This window comes from Sciurus vulgaris (assembly GCF_902686455.1).
Source record: "Sciurus vulgaris genome assembly, chromosome: 16".
NCBI classification, from domain to species: Eukaryota; Metazoa; Chordata; class Mammalia; order Rodentia; family Sciuridae; genus Sciurus; species Sciurus vulgaris.
Window position 1 is genome coordinate 27,002,522 of NC_136477.1, and position 22,038 is coordinate 27,024,559.

General features: G+C 43.9%; 1 protein-coding gene across 2 annotated transcripts in view; it reads right to left on the reverse strand.

Moving 5' to 3' along the window:
- The window catches only part of ACVR2B (activin A receptor type 2B), a 40,057-nt gene extending 26,446 nt beyond the window's left edge, over positions 1-13,611 (reverse strand). The window contains exon 1 of one of the 2 annotated variants that reach the window (XM_079116086.1): positions 13,161-13,611. In XM_079116086.1, the coding sequence (XP_078972212.1) occupies positions 13,161-13,212 (52 nt within the window). In that variant the 5' untranslated portion in view covers positions 13,213-13,611. Of the gene's footprint in view, positions 1-12,854; positions 13,126-13,160 lie in introns of those variants that run through there. The other variant, XM_079116085.1, reaches the window with a different exon arrangement.
- Positions 13,612-22,038: the final 8,427 nt, after the last annotated feature.

A 22,038-nucleotide genomic window follows, 5' to 3' on the forward strand; every position in this document is an offset into this window, starting at 1 on the left:
GCCGCTGAGTTCAATCCCCGTACCAAAAAAAAAAAAAAAAAAAAAAATGGAATGAGGGAAGAGAAGAAGAGGAAATCAATGACCAGCACAGTGGATGAAAACAGGACTCCACCAAGGCTCATCATGTGAAATTTCACAATAGTGAAGACAAGAAAAGATTCTGTAATAAGTATCTAGGAAGAGAGAATCTTCACTTATAAGGAATCAGGAATCCAATTGACTTTGAACCCAGTAGTCTACTTGGAAGGTAGAATACAATGGAAAGTATCTTCACAATTTGGAAATGATTTCCTATTTACAAGCCCATACCCAGTAACTACTGATGAAAGGCAGAGGCAGAAAAGAGAAAATAACAGATTACAAAATCTACTTCCTATTTATCCTTTCTCAAAATGTACTGAAGAGTGTGCGCCACCAAAAGGAGAGAGGAAACAAAAAAATTCAAAGATCCAAACATAGGAGATAAGTGATGGGTATATTCAGAGTAAGGAGCAAGAAAGAGTAACAGCCACACCAGCCAGGAGCCACTGTCAACATATAAACTCAGTTCAAATGGCTGGCTATGCCTGCATTACACAGGATTCAACAGACTCCAGCAACCAAATCAGCCTCCAGCAACTGAACAATATTTCAGTACCTGCACACTACAAAAAAATTCAGTCAGTATAATTACCTGTTAGACCAAAAAAAAAAAGAACAAAATCATGCCTTAGAAAAGGCCCCATACCCAAAGTCTCTACAACTATCATTCACAACAATCAGATACAAGCCAAGATTATATAAAAAATAGGAATATGTGCCCCATATTCAAGAAAAAACAAAATCATTGGAGACCAGTCCTAAAATAACTGGATGCTGAAATTAGCAATGATGGTAAAGAAGGCATCAGAAGTACTCTAAAGGAGAGAGGAAAATGTGTTCTAATGAAATGCACTGATGGGTTATTTCAGAGAAGAAACAGAACCTATAAAAAATAAAGAAGGGCTGGGATTGTGGCTCAGTGGTAGAGCGCTTGCCTGGCACACGTGAGGCACTGGATTTGATCCTCAGCACCACATTAAATAAATAAATAAATAAAAAGAACCTAATTAAAATTCTCAAACTGAAAAACACAATATCTGAAATTTAAAATTCACCTAGACAGGCTGAAAATAAATTGATGACAATAAATGTTCTATGTTGATATAAGTTAGAGAGAGAATATGAAATTTTACAACACTGAAACATCAAAATGGATAACTTATTTCCCTTGTGAAGTCTCACCAGTTAGTACATTGTATTTCCTAACAATGAAACAAGTTCTTATGTCTATGAAATATCACGTCAGAGAACATAAATGTTTTTTGACTTTTATTGGAAAGACTACTTCAACTTTTTTCTTCCTCTTAAGTATCAATATAGATGGTTGTTTGTATTTCACAATTGCCTTACTCTGAGGATTTAGTAAAGATTAAATATTAAAGTATTCTCTACACCTATGTCATATAGCTCACCCTCCTTTACTGTTAACATGGTGGATTAGACTAATCTTCAATTGTTATAATGTATCCCTGGGATTAAGAAAAATGTGGTTATAATGTATTTGAATTTTTACATATTTCTGCATTCTACTTGTGAACAGCTAAGGATTTTTACATGATATGTTCATTAGAGTAATTAGTTCTATTTATCCCACCTGTTCTATGTTCTCTTACCTCTCTTCTTTTGCTTTCTTTTCAACAGGATGAATTCTCTATTACTTTGCTTGTCCCAATTTTTTGGCTTGAAAGTTATCTCTTTCTATCCTGTAGTGGTTACCCTGGAGATAAGAGCATGTTTTCCTGACCTATCAAAATCTAATATTAGGGCTTATGATGTAGATCAGTGACAGAGTTCTTGCCTAGGATATAAAAGGCCAACTAACATTAATTGGTACCTCCACCCTATTCCGAGACAAAAAGAACATTTGCTACAACTTAACTCCATTTTCACTCTACTCCCACATACAAAAATGTTGCCATGCACTTTGTTTTTGTATTTCAAATTCAATACCACATTATTCTTTTCATACAATCAAGGATTGAATATTTACCATTTTTGTTGCTCTTCATTTCTATCTACATCTGACCTTCTATCTGGATCATTTTCCTTCGGCCTAAAGAATTACCTTCTTTTCTTTTTTTTCAATGCAGACATTTGCATCCATGTTTAATATTCATTTGGTGGTTGAGGAGATAGCTCAGTTGGTAGAGTGCTTACCTTTCAAGCACAAGGCCCTGGGTTCGATCCCTAGCACCGCAAAAAAAAAAAAAAAAAATTCATTTGTTTATTGGTGGTGCTAGGAACTGAACCCAGTGAGTCACAAATGCTAGGCAAACACTACTCTTGAGCCACATCCTCGGTCCAAGAATTACCTTTTAAAAACATAATCATAATAAAGGGAAAAAACTACCTTCTTTACCTGATATCTTCATTCTTGAAAGATAATTTCACTTGATATAATTTTGGATTGACAGCTATTTCTTTCAAGGCTTAAAGTTATTGTTCTATTGTCTTCCAATTTCCATTTTTTCTGTTAAGTTAGCTGTCAGTATAACTATATCTTTAAATTTTAATGTCTTTCCTTACTAGCTGCTTTTAAGATCTTTCCACCTTGGGTTTTTTAAATTTGACTGTGATGGAAATAGGTGTAGATTGTTTTATTTATTATCTTACCTGGGACTGGCAGGACTTCTTTAAACTACAACTTTGTTTTTCAATAGTTTTAGAAAGTTCTCAACTGTTGTCTGGTCTACCTTATTCTCTCTCCTTTACTTCTGTGACTGTGAGTGCCTGGATCTTAGACCTTATCACTTTGTTCTGTTTTCTCTTTCTCTGTATCATCCTTCCTTTTGTCTCTCCATGGTTCAGTACATCTTCTGATCTAGCATCCAATTCTCTAATCCTCTCTTCAGTTGCACCTAATTTGATAAAATCAATGTACAGGTTCTTAATTTCTGTTATTATACACATTAGTTCTATAACAGATCTTTCCTCTCTGTTGAAATTCTCACTGGTTCATCTCCTTAACCACAGCAAGCAATGCTACTTTAAAATATGTACATGATAATTCCAATCTGGAGTTCATCCAGGCCTGATTTAACTGTGATATTTCTGCTGGCTCTTTATTTCAAATCATCAGCCAGTCACTAAATTTACAAATTGTTTACTGAAGTAAGTGTGAGGACAAGAATGCAGAAAGACTTTACATGTGCTTCTGTCAGGCGTTAAAGATACCATTAATCCCAGAACATTTTAATCCAACTTTACGGTTTAACTGATTTGGAGTCTACCTCACCCCTTGGTCTTTGGAGTTCCAACCTAAAAGGAGAGTTTAACTATACCTACCATCTGCTTAGAACTTCAATTCCTGTCTTCCTAACCCCACAAGGCTATCAAATACAAAGCTCAGTCTCTCAACTGCCCCTATGAATGATTGGAAAAAAAAACCCAAACCCCAAAGTCATCACCCTGGGTCTTTGTTCTCACACAGATCCTGGCCTGATAAGTCTACTCTCTCAGCTGTACAGTGCCTTCAATCAGAAGTCTTCTTTAGTTTATCCGTTTTTCCAACTGTCCTCAGAAAGGAGGCTGGTTCTGATTATCAGAAGAGGAAGACCCCATATCTACTTTTTACTCAGCTTCTAGACATTTTTTCAGGATCATAATATGCTCACTTCTTGCAAGGACACATCTATAAATACACAGAAACCCAAACCCACCAGCATATATAAGATTTCCCACAGAAAGTGTTGAAAAAGAACAGAGAACCCAGAGCAAAGCTTTGAAACAAAGTAGCTATCATTCCAAAACATAACTCAGAGGAAAACAATTCACTTTCAAACAACTTCACTGTTTTAAGCTGTCATGGACTGAACTGTGTCTATGCAAAATTCATTTAGGTTGACACCCTAACCTCCAATGGGACTGTAGTTAGAGGAGATAATTAAGGTTAAATAGGTCATAAAGGCAGGCCTCTAATTCAATGGGACTATTCTGAGAGACTCTGGAGTGTGCATAGAGAAAAAGTCATGTGAAGACATAACAAGAACGTGGTTACCTGTAAGACAAAAAACCCCACCAGAAGCCAGGCGGGTGATGTATGCCTGTAATCCCAACCATTCAGGAGGCTGTGGCAGGAGGGCTGCAAGTTCAATGCCGCCCTCAGCAACTTAGCGAGGCTTTAAACAACTCAGCAAGACCCTATCTCTAAATAAAATATAAAACAGGGCTGGGATGTGTCTCAGTGGTTAAGAACCCCTGGGCTCAGTTCTCAGAACCAAAAAAATAAGAGCCCCATCAGAAATCAACCCCGCCAGAATCTTAATCTTGGACTTCAAGCCTCTAGAACTGGCAGAAAACAAGTTTCTGTTAAGTCACCTATGGTATTCTGTTATGGCAACCTAAGCAGACTAAGGTAGACAATACACATCACCTAAATAACGTAGGCAAACTGATTGTTTTTCATATTAGAAACGTTTCCACAAACTCAGTGTCATCTAAATCCATGAGCAGAGTCTGAAAAGTGGGCTAACTCTAGGAATCCCAGGACAATAGTAGAGAAAGAGTAGGCAACATGCTGAATAGAGACTGAGAAATGCAGGGGACAGGGGGTGGCGTTAAAGAACCAGTCATCCCAATCTTTCTCCCCGTTTCTTCAGCACACTATGATACAGTGCTGTACAAAGGAACAAGTCATACAATCAGCCAGGAATAGAAATTCACCTGAGCCCCTCCTGTCATAATCCAAATATAAAATTAAAATCTTACCAAGCCAGGATTTTGTCAAATGTATTGCACTTACTGTAAGTGACCCAGAGTTCTCTGGCTACCGTCAACAAATGACTTAGTCCCTCTCAAAGGTAAGGCAGCAAGGAGCATGGTAAGTGATCAAAGAAACACACATGCATGTGTACCCCAAACCCAGACCAGCACATCCTAGATGGTTCACTGTGCTGTCCATCATCGGCACAGTACTCAGACACTCAAAAGAGAGCAGCCTCCCAGTCTCTCCTCAGAGAGTAAGCCAATGGAAGTGAGCCCTCTCCTATCAGGAAACTTTAAGAGGCATTACAGGAGGAGGTGGAATGAAGAGTTAGAAGTTTGCTCACTGACTGCCACAGAGGGCCAACCGCCATCTCACCTAACTTCCACACATCCTGCCATCACCTGTAATAACAACAGTAGTGGCAGTAGTAGTAATAATTAGCCATTTTCAGTATCTAGTAAAATATAAAATATACACTTCATATGACCCAGAAGTCATTCTTTTTGTCATCTCTCTTTAAGAAACAATCTGCATAAATGATATGCACAGTGTTCATCAACAGGAAACTAGATAGAATGTAGTCTATCTAAAATTTTGCAACTTTACACAGCTATTAAAAAGATCAAAGTAATCTATGTGTATTAAAGGTTGACAAAATGGATCTGAGTTTTAAAAGACATGGGAACTAGATGAAGATCAAAGAAATGGTGAACAAAAGACAGGCAAAAAATAGTTCACATGTATGAGTCCATTCACATAAAGTGCAAAAACAGGAAAGCTCATTTATGCTGGTGCAAGTCACGAAACTAATCACCCTCAAGGGCTGATTAGAGGCAGTGACTGGAATGAACACAAGACGCATGGGGGCCAGGGTATCTCAGTGGGACAGAATGTGCTTAGTACGCAGGAGTCCCTGGGTTTCAATCCCAGCAAAGCTGAAGAGATGTGGCAGGGGAGAGAAGGGAGGCTGGTGGTTTAAGAGGTATGATAAACATGGTTCTTGATCTGGGCACTTATCACATAGATGTATTCAGTTAGTGAATATTCTTATGAGCACTCACTTCTTTTTTGCTGGTTTTTGGTGCTGGCGATTAACCCAGGTCCTTGTACTTGCTAAGCATGTGATCTACCACTAAGCCACACCTCCATCCATAATTACACTATTCTGTAATTTTACACTTCAATTCAGTGCCTGAAAAAAAGTGATATCTTTTTAGGTTAAACAACAACAAAAAAAAAAAACCCTCTCCATTTCTCTAAGTACTTCCTGTTGATGCACATGAATAATACATTGTATACAAGAATATACATTACCTTAAAAGGCTTACCTTTAGAGGGGTACAAAGGTGGTAAAAGAGACCCTGGTTTTAACTGTTAATTTCTGCAATTGAGTAAATGTATGTTATATATTCAACTAAAATTTAAAATGGGAAAAGAAATTAGGGCCACTGTGACTTCTCCTCTCCCAGCTATACACCAGAGCAGCTAACTAGGAGACCCTCGGGTGAGGGGAGGTTTGAGAGGGTAGAGGAATGAGGATCCTATTCCCTAGCCTTTCTTCTACTTTCTTATGGCCCTGCAAGATCCACCCTTAAGCCTCTAGAGGGGTCAGAGGAAAGGCCAGCAGATAAGAAGAAAAACTAGAAGTTACCTCTCTAATCCTCTGTCCCTCTAATTTCTAAGTCACAGAGCAGCTGAGCCTTGATCTTTACGTCTTCCATGCAGAGGCTGAACCTTTCCTTGAGTCCTGGGCCACAAGACTTTTCCCCTCTAAGACCACTCCAAACTTAGATGGGAAGTTCTCAAAAGTACATCAAATAAAGGTCTGAACTTATGCCTGCCAGCCCAAAGCTCTGAGAGCCTAAGCATGCTTTCTGAATCCACGTTGAAGGTAGGAAGGAAAGAAGGCTGTCAGTGATACTAGGCATCAAAAAGCATTGTCCTCATACATGAAAACACTATGCACCACTGCTTAGCCTGAAAGGAAAAAACATCCTGGCACTGACACTCAAGAGTCAGGTTCCAAGTCAGCCTCCTGTTTTAATTGGTTCAGGTCAGAGAGTCAAACAAGGACCCCTCTCTCTCCCCAGATGGACAGACAACAGCTGGTCTGGTCACATCCTCTGAAATGTTCAGTCACAGATCCAGGGAAGCAGCCTCCTCCATCCTCCAGCCAAGGGCTTGGGTTACCAACCAGTCTTCCTTTTCCTTCCTCAGAACTAATTTTAGCCTCCCTGGTTGTCAGAGTGGAACTGAAATAGTCTGCCGAGGAACACATTTGCAAACAGGAGCATAAGCTTGCCTCACAAAACACCTTAGCTCCAGCCCAGAAACTAGTCACGAAGGAGAAGCCCCATTTTTGAGGAGCACAGGCCCCTCTAGACAATACTCCCCAGGGCACAGGTCCACAAATCTGCCAGTGGGTCAGGCTTCTTTTCCAACACAGGCTTTCATGGATCACATGTCCATGAATGAAAACAGCCAGCTGGAGCTTCCAGTACCCAAGAGGACATGAAAAAGGTACCATGTAAACGTACAGCAAGATAGGAATAACCAGGGCAAAGCAGGAACTGTCCAGAGCAGGAAGTCATTACTGATCCTGAGCCAGAAGGAGGCACAGCTGACCCCCAGAACAATCCCAGCCTGTGTGATCCGCTGATTTCCAGTACCTACATTGTCTTAGGTGGAGATTCCACTAACAACCTCCATAAACAAAGACCCGGAAGAGGCAGCAGCATCTCCTCACCCAGCAACCTGGTACCCAGGGACAGCCCCACAGAACCTTGAGGAGCAGGAACCTCTGGGGCTGGGACTGACCTGGGAGTCTGGTAGAGAACCAGAGACCAAAAAGGAAGCCCAGAAAAGGGGTGAGTGTTTCTTCTGGAACAAAAAGACTGGCGATGGAATGGGAGGAAAGGGAAAGACTATAAAGAATTCCAGGAAAGCAACAAAATCTCCTTGTGAAAGAGTAAAAAAGAAGACACTATGAGTCTCCACCCCGGCACACACTCCACACACCAGTGATGTGGAGTGCTTGGAAACTGAGATTTGTAACAATACTTCCTCCCACCCTAAGGTCCAGCTTGAAATTAGCTCCCAGTGCAGCAAGCTGTGTCTCGCTGAGTTTACAGGTCAGAAAGGAGTAGTTCCAAGGCCCCTCACCGGCAGAGCCGAGGAGAGAGGAGGAGTAGAAAATAAATGTTGGGGCAGCCACAGGGGCCCGCAGCCTGCCCAGCACACACATAGGCCTTCTTAGAGATCAACCATGTCCACCACCTGTCTCAGGCAGTGCTGCCCACCACACCTACCCAGGTCCAGAGGAGGAAGCCTGGCCCTGTCCTCAGATTCCATCTGGCCACCACACCCTGAGGAGAGGGGAGAGACTTGCACCCATACCTTTGGGGAGAGGCTGCCCCACTGCCCTGGTGTCCCCGGCCTGGGAGCTCCAGGCCCACAGCCACTGTGGTCCCTCAGAGCGCCACCCAGCAGGCCCACTCGGGGGAAAGGGCATGCCTGCGTCCTGCTACAACCCCAGTGCTCCTCTTGGCAGACAGGGCCAGCCTCGGCTCGTGGGGCTCCCAGGTGAGCAGAGAGGGGGTTCCAGGCAGGAGGAGAGGCCCCACCAACAGGCACTTCCTGACATTCTGCGCGTGCGGGAGAGAAAGGCACTCATGCCAGCCTCAAGGCGATGGCCAGAGTCAGAGCGGGTGGGCGGGTGCAGGCAGGCAAGCTGCCTGGCCACCCACAACGGCTGCCTCCCTGAAACCCGAACCACTTCTGGGAAAACTCAAGGACGCCAGGATTCTCCTCAGTGGCAAGCAATATACACGATCTACTAATTTCAACCAAACTCTCACACACTGTCCAGGTTTATCCAAGCAGGAATCTCCTAGGTTTCGAGAAGAATCCAACCTCTAATCCTGCCTGAATCCTAGGGAACAAAGATGAAGGTGTAACCATTAGCTTCATCTCCCCCAACTGTCTGTCTCATTAAAAGCAAGAGAACATTCTAGACCACTGGTTCTCAACCTAAGAATGATTTTGCCCTCAAGATACTTAGCAATATCTTTTTTGAGTGTCACCATTAGAAAGGAGCTACTAGAATTAATGGGCAGAGGCCAGGATATGTTGCTAAACAACCATAGTACACAGGATAGCATCCCCACCACCATTACCCCCACACATGACAAAGAATCATCAAGTCTGGAATGCCAGTAGTGTCTAAAGTTGAGAAAACCTGTTTGATAAAGAGGTCCATGCAGCCAGGACCCTGCCTCAGGGCTGTCTATTCATTCACTCTCAAAGGTATTAACCAGACCTGCTCCTATCCCTTCACCCTTGAGATCCTAATCCATGGTGACAGCTCAGTACCTGCAAGTGGATCTAAACTCCTGACTCAATGCCCCTCTTATTTCCCATTGGCACTACTGAGCTCCCCAAGTAGGGGGCTGAATGCATAGGCAATCAGTGGGGTGGTTTCCTGGTAGAAGAGGAAGAGATGAGGGAAGGAATCTGAAGAGTGGGCAATCACAAGAGGCCGAAGGAAAGGAGATGTCCAGTGGCCTTCATAGGGCAAGGAGAGGCAGCAAGGCAGGAACAGGCTCAATGTATACCCACACCCAAGAACCTCTTGCCCTTCAGGAGGACAATTACATGCAAGTCAACCAAAATTTTGAGCCTTATCAAAGTGCAAAACGTGTACACATACAAATGTGCATATGCACACAGAGATACACATGCACATATGTTGGCATTTTCCTGGGGGAAGAACAACAATGTATTAAACCAGACTCTCAGAGGGGCTTGTGACAAAAAGGACCATGGAGTAGGATAGGTCTTCTTTGCTGGGCTCCCTGCAAAGGAGTTCCCTAGGTGAAGTGCCAGGGCTGGTTCAGGGAATTTAGGGGGTTTTTGACGCCCAGAAAGACCTGCAGAAGAGTAAGCTACAGAAGTTAGCTGGTCAAAGAGGCCATGGATTTCTGGCTCTTACGTTTTCTGTTTTCCCCCAGTTGCAGGACCCGAGAAAATGGGCAAGTGTCTCACATCATCTAGGGCCTCTAAGAAGCGAGAGAGGGTACCACTTCTCCCAAAGAGCAACCCAGAGAGTCTGGAGTGCCCAGCAGGTAGAAGGACAGGTACCAGAGGACATCCCCCCAGGGGAGGGGTCCCCGAGGTCCATAGCTCTGAGGACTATATCTGTCCATTACTACACTGGACCATAGAGCTGAAGATCACTTCACTCACTTATCCTCCCCCAAGAAAATGAATAAGAAACACTTCTGTGTCAGAAAGTGGTCAGCCTATGAGAATGGCTCCTGACACTCAGCTCAGGACAGTGTTCCACCCTGCCCCAAAGGCCCCAGGATCTGAACTCCAAGTACAGAAAAAGACATCAGGAGTTCTTGAAAGATACAGAGAATCTAGGATGTTCATCGCAGTCAAGAGTCAAATGGCTTGTATACTCGGCAAGGTACAGATCACAAAGACTTACAGAACTGACCTCTGACTACAGAGTAAATTCTGCCTTTCCTTCTAGGCCTGTGCCATCCAATATAACAACTAACCAGATGTGACTACACAGTACTTGAAATGTGGAAAGTCAGAAATGAGATGTTCTGTAAGTGTAAGATGCACACTAGACTTCAAAGACAGTTAAAAAAAAAACTAACTTGTAAAAGTGATTTAATGTTGCAATTATTCTACATATTAAATAAAATATACTGTTAAAATAATTCTTCCTCATTATGAAAAAGAATGTGTCCCCCCCAAATTCATATGTAAAAGCACTAAAACCCCAATGTAATAGTATTTGGAGATGAGGCCTTTGGAAGGAATTAGGGTTAGATTAGACCATGAGGCTATGGCCCTTATTGTAAGGTTAGTAACCTTTAAGTGATCATTCTCCCTTTCTGTCATAAGAATGCAGTGAGGTGGCAGCTGTCTGCAAGCAAGTAAGACAGTCTTCAACAAAACCCAATCATGCCTACATACTGGTCTGACTTCCAGCCTCCAGAACCACAAGAAAATAAACTACTGCTATTTAAGCCACCCAGTCTATGGAATTTTGTTAAGGCAACCAGAGCAGACCAAGACACGGTTATTATCACAACTACGAGAGTATTTTGAGTTATACATATGGTTCATTCTATTTTTCTGTTGGACAGAACTTTTCAAGATCTTCTTTCACCAGTGCATTGTGTACTGCAGAAGGTGGGCATAATTAAAAACAACAAACCAGGATTATGAAGGAAAGACCACCTTGAAGTCAAAGAAACAGGAAAGCCAGCTCAGCCCCCTAGGCCTGGGGCAGGGCACTGGTCAAAAGGACTGGCTGGCTTAAGCACAACAAAAAACCCAGCGACTCCACCTTCCTCCCAGGGCAAGAACAGAGATCCTCGGAGTCTTACTCCACCTTCCCGCTAGTACAGAGCACAAAACCCAAGGGGAGAAAAGAGGAAGGAAATACAGTCCCAGGGACCCATCCCCCTCTATCCTGCTTAATGAAGAAGGTGAGACTGCTGAGGCTGCACTGAGGAATTAGAGGTAGGGTGGTCTCCAGATCCCAGATCCTTTCCTGTCCTGAGGAGAGGACTAAACTTAAAAGAGCTCACGCTGAGCCAGACATGGAGGCTGAAGCAGGAGGATCTCAAGTTCAAAGCCAGATTCAGCAACTTAGCAAGACCCTGGCCTGTCTCAAAATAAAAGAGAGCTAAGAATGGGTTTCAGCGTTTAAGCCCTTCCAGGTTCAATTCCTGGTATCCAAAACAAAAAAGGGAAAAAAAGAAAAAAAAAGAAAAAAAAAAAATTACAAAGCCAAGACTGGTCTAGGGATCAGGAATCCAAGAGGTCTTGGCGGCAGCCAGGTGGGCTGCTGAGCAGCTGAGTACTCAGGTCGGCCTGCTGCTTCCTGTCCCTTGTCAGGCCCATGCCTTCTCTTTCACTTCGGAGCTCTCCTTGGGGAAAAGCATCCTCAAAAGCAGCACGTTAAGGGAGTGCGGTAGAGAGGAAGGTTCAACACAAGCATCACAGCTTCCCACAGAGCACCCAGGTACCAGAAGTGGTCTCTGACCTCTGGTCCCTGCATTCAGGTTCCAAGGCCCACGTGGGAATTCTCCTGTTGTTGGTATTAACAGTTAAGCCTCACTACCTTGCAAAGAAAAAGGGAGAAGAGTGAGGGTGCGGTTCTGAATTGTCCGTTCCATCCCCACTCTCGCCCAGATTCCCACTCCCGCAGCAGAGCGGGGATCCCAGCCCCTCCCCTGCATGCCTGGCCCCGCCCCTCGCGGATTTCCCAGACTTCGCACTGCTGCCACCACGGGCGGCAGGGGACCCGCGCTGCATGTGTAATGGGGGCTGGGAACAAAGACGCGCAGGACCCACCGCCCGGGCCGCCGGGCACCAGCTGCCCCCACCGCCCCGAGCTTTTCGCCGAAGCCTCAATGTCCGGCTCTCCGCGTTTCCCAGCACTGCCAGAGCCTGGCCGGCTCGCCCACTGGGGTTGGGCGCACACACACACGCCAGCACCACTCAAGAGTAAAATCGGTGCTTCGGCTTGGGAAATGCGCTTTCCCCGCAGAGCTCCGCGAGAATAACCCGAACCCACACATCCCAAACCAAACGCGCGCATATTGAACACCCCCAACCACACGGCCGCGGCCGAGCTGCGTACGGGTCACCCACGCCTGCCACGTGCCTCCGGGAGGCCAGAGCGAACAGAGACCTGTTGGTTTTCCTTCTTATCCACCCCCACTCTCCCCTCCCAGGTGCCCCAAACAAAGCAGTGCCGCGAAGTGACCTTACTCCGCATATGAAGCTCACCGCGAGAAAAGCGGGAGCAGGTGGGAGCCAGTGCCAACAGCCAGGCGTGCGAGGAACGCAACGCAGACTGGAGGGACAGGATGAAAGGGCTCTGGGCTGTGTGCAGCCGCCCCCTTCGCTCCGCAACACCTAGTGGCTCTGAGGGACGGGCAACCCTCCCCTGGCCGCTACCGCATCTACAGACACGCCGCCCCCGATTAGATCTGCCCGCCCCGCTTGGCTGCCTTCCCCACGCTCAGGTTTTCCTCACTCTTTCCCTGGGTTCCACGCGCCCGCGTAGCCTGAACCCCGACCCTGTCGCTCCGGGTCCTGGCCCCCATCGCCGGACCGCCTCCGCGAGTGAGAATCCCGCAGACGACAGCACAGAAAAGATCGTCCCCAAGATCTGGGAGGCGGGCGCCGGGCGCGCCCCCACTCTCCGCAGGGAGGTGCAGGCTGGGGGCAGGTGGCGCGGCTACGAGGCCGCGGGCCCGCCCTTTGTTGGTAAACAGCGCGCGGCGCCCATGCCGGCCCCGCGCGCCCTCCCCGCGCCCCCCACGCCGCGCCCCGTCCTTACCGGCGCACAGCGATCCCCAGAGGAGGGCGAGGGCCGCCCAGGGCGCCGTCATGTTCCGCGGCGCCGCCCCGCGGACACCCGGAGCCCACGGGCAGGGCCGCGCGGCGCTCCCGGGGCGCGCAGGGCCCGGCGGCGGCTGCGCTCTCCTTCCCGCTCCTTCTTTCGATCTAGTTCCCCGCGCGCTTCCTGCACCTTCGTCCACGGGCAGCGTGCGGGCTCGGGCTCAGGGACGCTGCGGGAGGCGCAGACTGCGGCCCGGGCTTCGGGGCGACGCGGGGGCCGGGGGACGGCGGCGGGGCACGGACCGGGGCGCGCCCGACTCAGGCATAGCGCAGCGGGGCTGGGCCCGGGCCCCGGGCGCAGGGGCCGAGTCCGGAGGGGCCATGAACGGGGGGAGGGGTTGGGGGAGGGGAGCTGAACCGAGTCCAAAATGGCTCCTGAGCGGCGGCCACGGAGCCGAGCCAGCAGGGAAACCCGGATGTTGGATACAAAGAGGCGGGCGAGCTGGGCGGGGAGGGGGAGGGGAGGCGGGCCCTCTGGCCGCGTGGTCCGCGCCCCCCTTGGGGGCGGGGCTCCAGAGAAACAACAACACCGAGGCCCCGCCCAGCAGCCCGCCACCCCTAGGAGGACGTTTGTGCAACCAACCAGCTGGAAGGCCAAGCAAGGCGTTGGTTCAGAGGTGGGGGAATTGGATAGAAGCCCACCACTGCGCTCTGCCCACTCTGGAACTCCGGGGGGACCCAGCATCCACCCCGTCTGGGATTCCTGCCCCTCGCCCTTGAGCCCAAGATCCCCAATGCCTGCTACTCTAAGGCCCTAGCCTGAACTCCTCTGTCCTCCAATTCCGCATGAGTAGAGGGCGAGGCATATCTTTATTGATGGGCGGATTAATTGGCGGAAAAAGACTGGCTTCTCGGAATTGATAAGTGGTCCTCCACGCCACAAACACAAAGGCGCAGCTGGGGATCCTGGGGGATGATAATTTGTACCCATCCAAGGCAGAACAGAGCTCCACCGCGCAGAGCATCCACAGGTGGAAAGGGGCGACTGTCTTCCAGTGGTCCTCAGCACACCTCGCTCTTTAAGTCTGCACCTACAAAACTGTTCTCAATGACCTCCAAACCCCCACATTTGACGATCTTGACTAGCAAATGCTGTGCTTTCCTGACCACCGGTTTCCTCCTTGTGGATCGTAGTTCCCCGTTTCATATTCCATGCTCTTTTATCACACAAGCATAACTTGTGAAGGTCGTAGTGGAAAGCCCAGCTCAGGAACGAGTCTGTAAAATCCTCAAATACAGTAATTGTCCTCCAGCTTCTGTTGCCATAGGCTTGCTTGGTGCAGGGCAAAAGTATCCTGGAGGGTGGTGGCACCCAAGTGTCTGAATCAGGTTTGTTTTGTTTCCCCTTTTTTGGTACTGAGGCTTGAACCCAGGGCATTGCACATGCTAAGCTCCTGTCTACCACTGAGCTACACTTACTGCCTGACTTTACATTTTTTAATAGCAGAAACCAATTGAAAAATCTTATGTAAAAGTCCATCATGTCGGGCCTGGCAAGAGTAGATAGAGCACACCTGTAATCCCAGCTCCGTGGGAGGATTGCAAATTTAAGCAGAGCCTGGGTGACTTAACCAGACCCTGTGTCAAAATAAAAAGGGCTAGGAATGTAGCTCAGTGGTAGAGCACCCCTGGGTTCAACCTGAAGAACCCCTCCCAAAATAAAGTCCATCATGTGGAATGTACATTGCCCTGATAGAAGTTGAATTGGGATCACCACCCGCAGAAACACCACAGGAAGGACATTTTGGAGTTCCTGTCCAGAAAAATTTGTAACAGCCCTTTCTAGTTCTAGAAAAATCCTACCTAACTCTTCCTTGCCACAACCCCTACAGCTGACTCATTATTTTTCCCTTTTACACAACATTGGATGCTACTGTGTTCCAAGCAAGAAGCTGTGTTGTATGGGATTAATATAGTATTTGCTAATCCCACAGGAGGACCCCCCCCCCAAAGGACCCACAATGGTAGGGAAGGAAAGCCCATTTCCAGCATGAGTGTCTTTTCTAGGGAAGAGTAAATCATTACCTCCTACATACCAGAAGTACTCAACCAAAATCCAGGTGTCAAAATTGAGATCAGTTGGTTTTGCTCTTCTATTCCACACCAAGTCATGTATCACAGTAAGGACTCAGAGTGGTCCAAGTTGGCCTGCACATCTGTGTCTTCCACCCTGACCTTTGTGGAATGTCTGAATTTGTATATCCAACTACTTCCTTAGCAGCCTCTCAGGCATCTTGAACTTGACCTAGACAGAACAAAATTCCTCATTTTCCTCATAAACCTACTTTCCCCCATCTATCCCTGTTTAAATCAATGGCATAATTAATTACTTAAATCAAAACTTTTTGAATAGCCAGGGATGGTGGCACATGCCTGTAATCCCAGTTACCTGGAAGGCTGAAGCAAGAGAATCACAAGTTTGAAACCAGCCTGAGCATCTTAGTGAGACCATGTCTCAAAATAAAAAATAATAAAAAGGATTGGGGGATATTTCTATGTGATAAAGCACCCCTGGGTTCAATCCTCAGTACCAAAAAAAAAAAAAGAAAGAAATTACGACTAGTTTAGTGTATTGGTACACACCTGTAATCACTGCAACTCAGGAGGCTGAGGCAGGAGGATCAAAAGTTTGAGGCCAACATGGACAAGTAACAAGATTCTATTGAAGTGAAAAGGACTGGGGCCATGCATGTATGAACCCAACTACTGTGTATAACTATAATGCTCTGATAAAAGGGGAGGGTTGGGGGTGTAACTCAGTGGTAGAGCACTTACCCAACATACATGAGGCTCTGGATTCAATTGCCAGTACCACACAAAACAAAACAAAAAAACTTTTTTTTTTTTTTTTTTTTTTTTTTGTATTTTTACAGTACTGGGGATCACACCCATATTCTGGCATGTTCTAAGCAAACACTCTACTGCTGAGCTACCCCCAGTTATAAGTTGTTCTGGGTTGTCCCATATTCAGTTTGTCAGCAAGTTGTCATTAAGACCATCATCTCGTTGCACTTTCCATATACGGTACCCTAACCTCACCCAACATCTCATAGCAGAACCTCATTGATAACAGTGAACTGGAAAGGATCTTAATTGGTCACCTGCTTCCATTATTGCTTAGCTGTAATACATCTTCTGATGGGCAACTAAAGTGAATTTTTTTTGGTACTGGGGACTAAACCCAGTTGCACTTTTATCACTGAGCTGCATCCCCAGTACTTCTTTTTTGAGACAGGGTCTCTCCAAATTGCTTAGGACCTCGCTAAATTGCTGAGGTTGACTTCAGATTTGAAATCCTCCTGCCTCGGCCTCCTGAGTGGCTGCGTTTACAGGTGTATGCCACCGTGCCTGGCAAATCCTTCAAAAATGGAACTCACATCATAATACAATAGTATCCCTTTTATCTGTGCTTTCTCTTCTCATGATTTTAGATACCTATGGTCAACCAAGATCTGAAAATATTCAAAGGAAAATTTCAGAAATAACTCATAACTTCCAAATTTCATCAGTCTGACTATCCTGATGAAATCTTTCACAATCCCACTCTGTCCTACATGGAACATGAATTATTTCTTTATCTAGTATAACAATGTGTATGTTTCCCATTTAGTTGCTGAGTTGGTTATTAGATTATTTGTCATGGTACCATAGTGTTCATGTTCCAGTAACCCTTATTTCACTTAATAATGACCCCAACACACAAGAGTAATGATGTTGGATGTTCAGATGTGCCAAAGAGAAAACATAAAGTGCTTCCTTTAAATTAAAAGATGAATGTTCTCAGTAAGAAAAAAATTACATAGAGGTTGATAAAAGTTAAGAACAAATCTTACAGTGAAATTATGAGGAAGGAAAAAATTTATTCTAGTTTTGCTAACACATCTCAAACTGCAGAAGTTGTGGCCTCAATGTGTGGTAAATGCTTACTTAAAAGGAAAAAGGCATTAAGTTATAGAGTTTGGTACTATCCACTGGGGAATGTATCCCCTTTTGTAAGGCAGAACTAATCCCCTTGCTTGAAATCTTTCTGTTACGTTAACAAAGTTCCATGTTATCAGCCCCTTTTACCTTTCCCATCTCAGGCACAAGGGCCTGCTTTCTGTCCTGGAGACACATTAAGGTTGTTTCTAGGCACCACTCCCCACATTCCCATTGCTGAAATAACCCTCCCTTGATTTTTCTTGGAGACCTGAAACCCATGTTGTTGAGTATATGGGATTAGCCCCGCCCCTGTCTCTGCCACCATTTTGTTCATGAGCCAACAAGCAAAAATGAGGCTGGTTGAGAAAGGTGATGACGGATAGCTGAGAAGTAAGTGTGATTTGGCTTTTCTGTTCTTTTGAACAAGAGTGTTAAATACTTCATTGATATCTGACATAGGATACCCGGAAGCCAAAATGAAAAAAAAAAAAAAAAAAAATCTGCCATGCAAATCAAAACTACACTGAGATTTCACCTCACACCACTCAGAATGACAGTCATCAAGAATATACACAGTAATAAATGCAGGAGAGAATGTGGAGAAAAAGAAACATTTTTACACTGTTGGTGGGACTGTAAATATAGTACAACCACTATGAAAATCAGTATGGAGATTCCTCAAAAGATTAGGAATGGAACCACCATATGTCCCAACTATACCACTCCTCAGTATTTACCCTGTAGAATTAAAGGCATCTTCCTACAGCGATAATAGCTTACCCATGTTTATAGCAACAATTCACAAAAATTCACAACAGTCAAACTATGGAACCAGCCTAGGTGTCCATCAATAGATGAATGATATTTTAGTTAGTTTTTTCACTGCTGTGATAAAAGACTGGACAAGAACAATTTTAGAGAAGGAAAATGTTTATTCAGGGGCTCCCTGTTTCATAGGTCTCAGTCCATAGAAGACTGGCTCCACTCCCTGGGGCTCAAGGTAAGACAGAACATCATGGCAGAAGAGTGTGGTGGAGGGAAGCAGTTCACACAATAATCAGAAAGCAGAGTGACCAAGCTCACCAATATATACCCCAAAGACATACCCTCAGGGACCCACCTCCTCCAGCCACACCCTACCAGCCTATAGTTACCATTCAGTTAATTCCAGTAACAATACTCTAATAGGTTAAAATATCATACTGTCAATCCCTAAAGCAACCTCTAGAAACCAAAACAAAGAGTTGTTGTAGGTTGAGTTCCTATGAGCAGAGATGCAGAATGCTTAGTAAGGGGTATTCTTGGGACAAACTCCTGTGGGAGGAAAAGCAGGAGTGGGCAAGATGAGAAGCCAGGCTGTTTTGCTAGTCTTGCCCAAGCTCACATGAATCTGTAAGATAAATACTCCAATTAAAAGCATGTGTTTAAAGTTTTAACTAGGCTAAAATTTAAAGGATTTAAAACCATGTAAACACTAACCATACAAATGGTGAAAGAGCTGTAAAAAACAATAGCATGCAGGAATTTTGCCAGGGATAAAGGGGGACATTTCTTAATGATATCAAGAAGACTTAATAGTCCCAAATGTGCATGAACTTCAGAGTACATGAAGCAAAATGCAAAGAACTGAAAAGAAAAAATAATTCACAATTATAGTTACATTACTACTCCTCCTTCAGTAATTGATGTAAGTATACAGAGAATAAGTTAGGATATTAAAAAAATTCAAATAACACGATCAACCAATTTGACATTATTGTCATTTACTGAACACTCAACAAGATCAGAAAACACATTCTTTTTGATTGCTCATGGAACGTTCTCAAAGATTAAACTATATACTGGGCCAAAAAGCAAATGTCAATGAATTTTAAAATACTGAAATCATACAAAGTATGTTCTTGGGCCACAGGGACCAATTAGATATCAAAATTAAATTATAGCAAAAAGATATTTGGAAAATCTCCTAATAATTAGAAATTAAGCCATTAGTCAAGGAAAATTAATGAAAATTAAAAAAATTTTTTGAACTGAATGATAATAGAAACACAGCATATAAAAGTTTTGGGGTGCTAAGGATGTTGTAGCTAAATAACAGAGCACTTGTCTAGCATGTGTGAGATGCTGGGTTTGAACCCCAACAACACACACATACAATGTGGGATGCAATTAAAGCAGTACATGAAATTTATAAGGTTAAATGCTTACATTAGGAAATAATCCACAATCTTAAGTTTCTACCTTAAAAAGCCAGAAAAAGTGAATAAATTTGAATAAATTAACTAAGCCCTGATGTAAAGGGCTAAGAGATGAGCCAGGCATGGTGTTGTATATCTGTAATCCCAACTCCTCAGGAGGAGCAGAAGTTTGAGGCTGGACTCAGCAACTGAGACCCTGTCTCAAAATACAAAATAAAAAGGGCTGGGCCTCTAGCTCAGTGGTAGCGTGCGCCTGGGTTCAATCCTCAGTACCCAAAACAACAAATAAATCTGAAATAAATAATAAAGAGTAGGAATCAATAAAGTAGAAAAAGAATATGATCCATAAAATTGATAAGTCTCTAGTCTAACTAAGGGAAGAAAGAGAGAGAAGATAGAACTTGCCAGTGTCAGAAATAAAAAAGAGAAGACATCACTACAGATGCTGTGGACATGTAAGGATAAGGGAATAGTACTATGTGAGATTTCCATGACAGAATACCTGAGATAAATCAACTTTAAGGAAGTAACTGTTTATTTTGGCTCATGGTTTCAATTTGTGATCTCTAGGCCTTGTTGCTTTGAGTCTGTGGCTGCATAGTCTATCTTGATTGGAATGAATGGCAGAGGAGGCTATTCACCTCATGGCAGCCAGGAGACAAAAAGACAGGTTATGTCCCAATAGTCCCCTCAACAGCGCCCCAGTAACCTAAGGCCCTCCCACGAGGTCCCACTTCCCAAAGGTTCCAATCCTTCCCAGTAGCACCACAGGCTAGTGACCAAGCCTCCTTTAATATAAGCTCCAAACCACAGAAATTATGAATAATTTTTTGCCAATAAATTTGATAAATTAAAAGGGAAGATTCTTTGAAAGATACAAATTATTAAATTGGACACAAAAAAAGATTACAGAATCTGAAGGGCCCTATAATTTTAGTAAACTGAATTTGTAACTTTAAACTTCTACACAGAAAGCATCTAGCTAAAATGGTTTCACTGTCAAATTCAATCAAGCACTTAAGCAATAAATGATACCAACCTTTCAAACTTATTTTAGGGAACAAGTATTGTTTATCTCATAACAAAACCAGATAATGCCATTATTTTAAAAACCATGGAGCCTGGCCCAGTGGCTCATGCCTGTAATCCCAGCTACTTGAGAGGCTAAGGCAAGAGGATTGCAAATTAGAGGCCTGCCCAGGTAATTTAGCAATAGTGAGACAGCAAGACCCCTGTCTCAAAATAAAAATTTTTTTATGTCTTCTGTTCTGTACCATTGGTCTTCATGTCTGTTTCGGTGCCAATACAATGTAATTTTTTTACTGTGGCTCTGTAGTATAGTTTAAGGTCTAATATTGTGATGTCTCCTGCTTCATTCTTCTTGCTAAGGATTGCTTTGGCTCTTCTGGGTCTTTCATTTTTCCAAATGAATTTCACGATTGCTTTTTCTAGTTCTAGAATGTCATTGGGATTTTAATAGGAATTGCATTAAATCTGTATAGTGCTTTTGGTAGTATGGTCATTCTGACAATATTAATTCTGCCTGTCCAAGAACTTGAGAGATCTTTCCATATTCCAAGGCTTTCTTCAATTTCTTTCTTTAGTGTTCTGTAGTTTTCATTGTAGAGGTCTTTTACCTCTTTTGTGAGATTGATTCCCAAGTACTACTTTTTTTCAGGCTATTGTGAATGGGGTAGTTTTCCTAATTTCTCTTTCAGACCAGAAGAGACAGAAACAAACCTACATAAATTACAGTGATATCATACTAGACAAAAGTGCCAAAAACATACATTGGAGAAAAGATAGCCTATTCAACAAATGGTGCTAGGAAAACTGGAAATCCATATGAAATGGATAGCTCAGAGAGGGGTGAAGGGAGGGGAGGGGTTGTGGAGGTGGGAAGGATGATGGAATGAGTTGGACATTATTACCCTATGTACATGTATGATTGCACGACTGGTATGACTCTGCACCATGTACAGCCAGAGGAATGAGAAGTTATGCTCCATTTGTGTACAATATGTCAAAATGCATTCTGTCAGCATATATAACTAATTAGGACAAATTTTTAAAAATAAATTTTTTAAAATGTTCTTTTTGTTAGTATTAGGGATTGAATCCAGAGGTGCTTTACCACTGAGCTATATTCCCAACCCTTTTCTAAAATATCTTTATTTCATTTATTTATTTTTATGAGGTACTGAGGATCAAACCCAGTGCCTCACATGGTCTATGCAAATGCTCTACCACTGAGCTACACTCCCAACCCCTCAAAACATAATTTGTAAAAAGGGCTGGAGGTATAGTTCAGTGGTAAAGGCATTTGTCCAGCATGCACAATGCCCTGGGTTCATTCCTTAGTATCACAAAAACAACAATAACAAAACCTTGGAAAAATCCTCAAGAATATAGATGTAAAATCCTTAACAAAATACAGTAAATTAAATTCAGAAATATATAAAAAGATGATAGCGCATAACTCAGTGGCATTTATCCCAGAAATACAAAGTTGTCTTTAACATCTGAAAACCAGATAATCACCATTTGAACATCATAAAGAAGAAAAACCATAATCAATGCATACAAAGGCTTTGCCAAAATGTGTGACACACACATTCTCTTCAATTCCTCTATATCTTTTCCTTTTTCTCAATAAATTATAAATAGAAGGGAAATTTCTTAATCTGATGAAAAGCA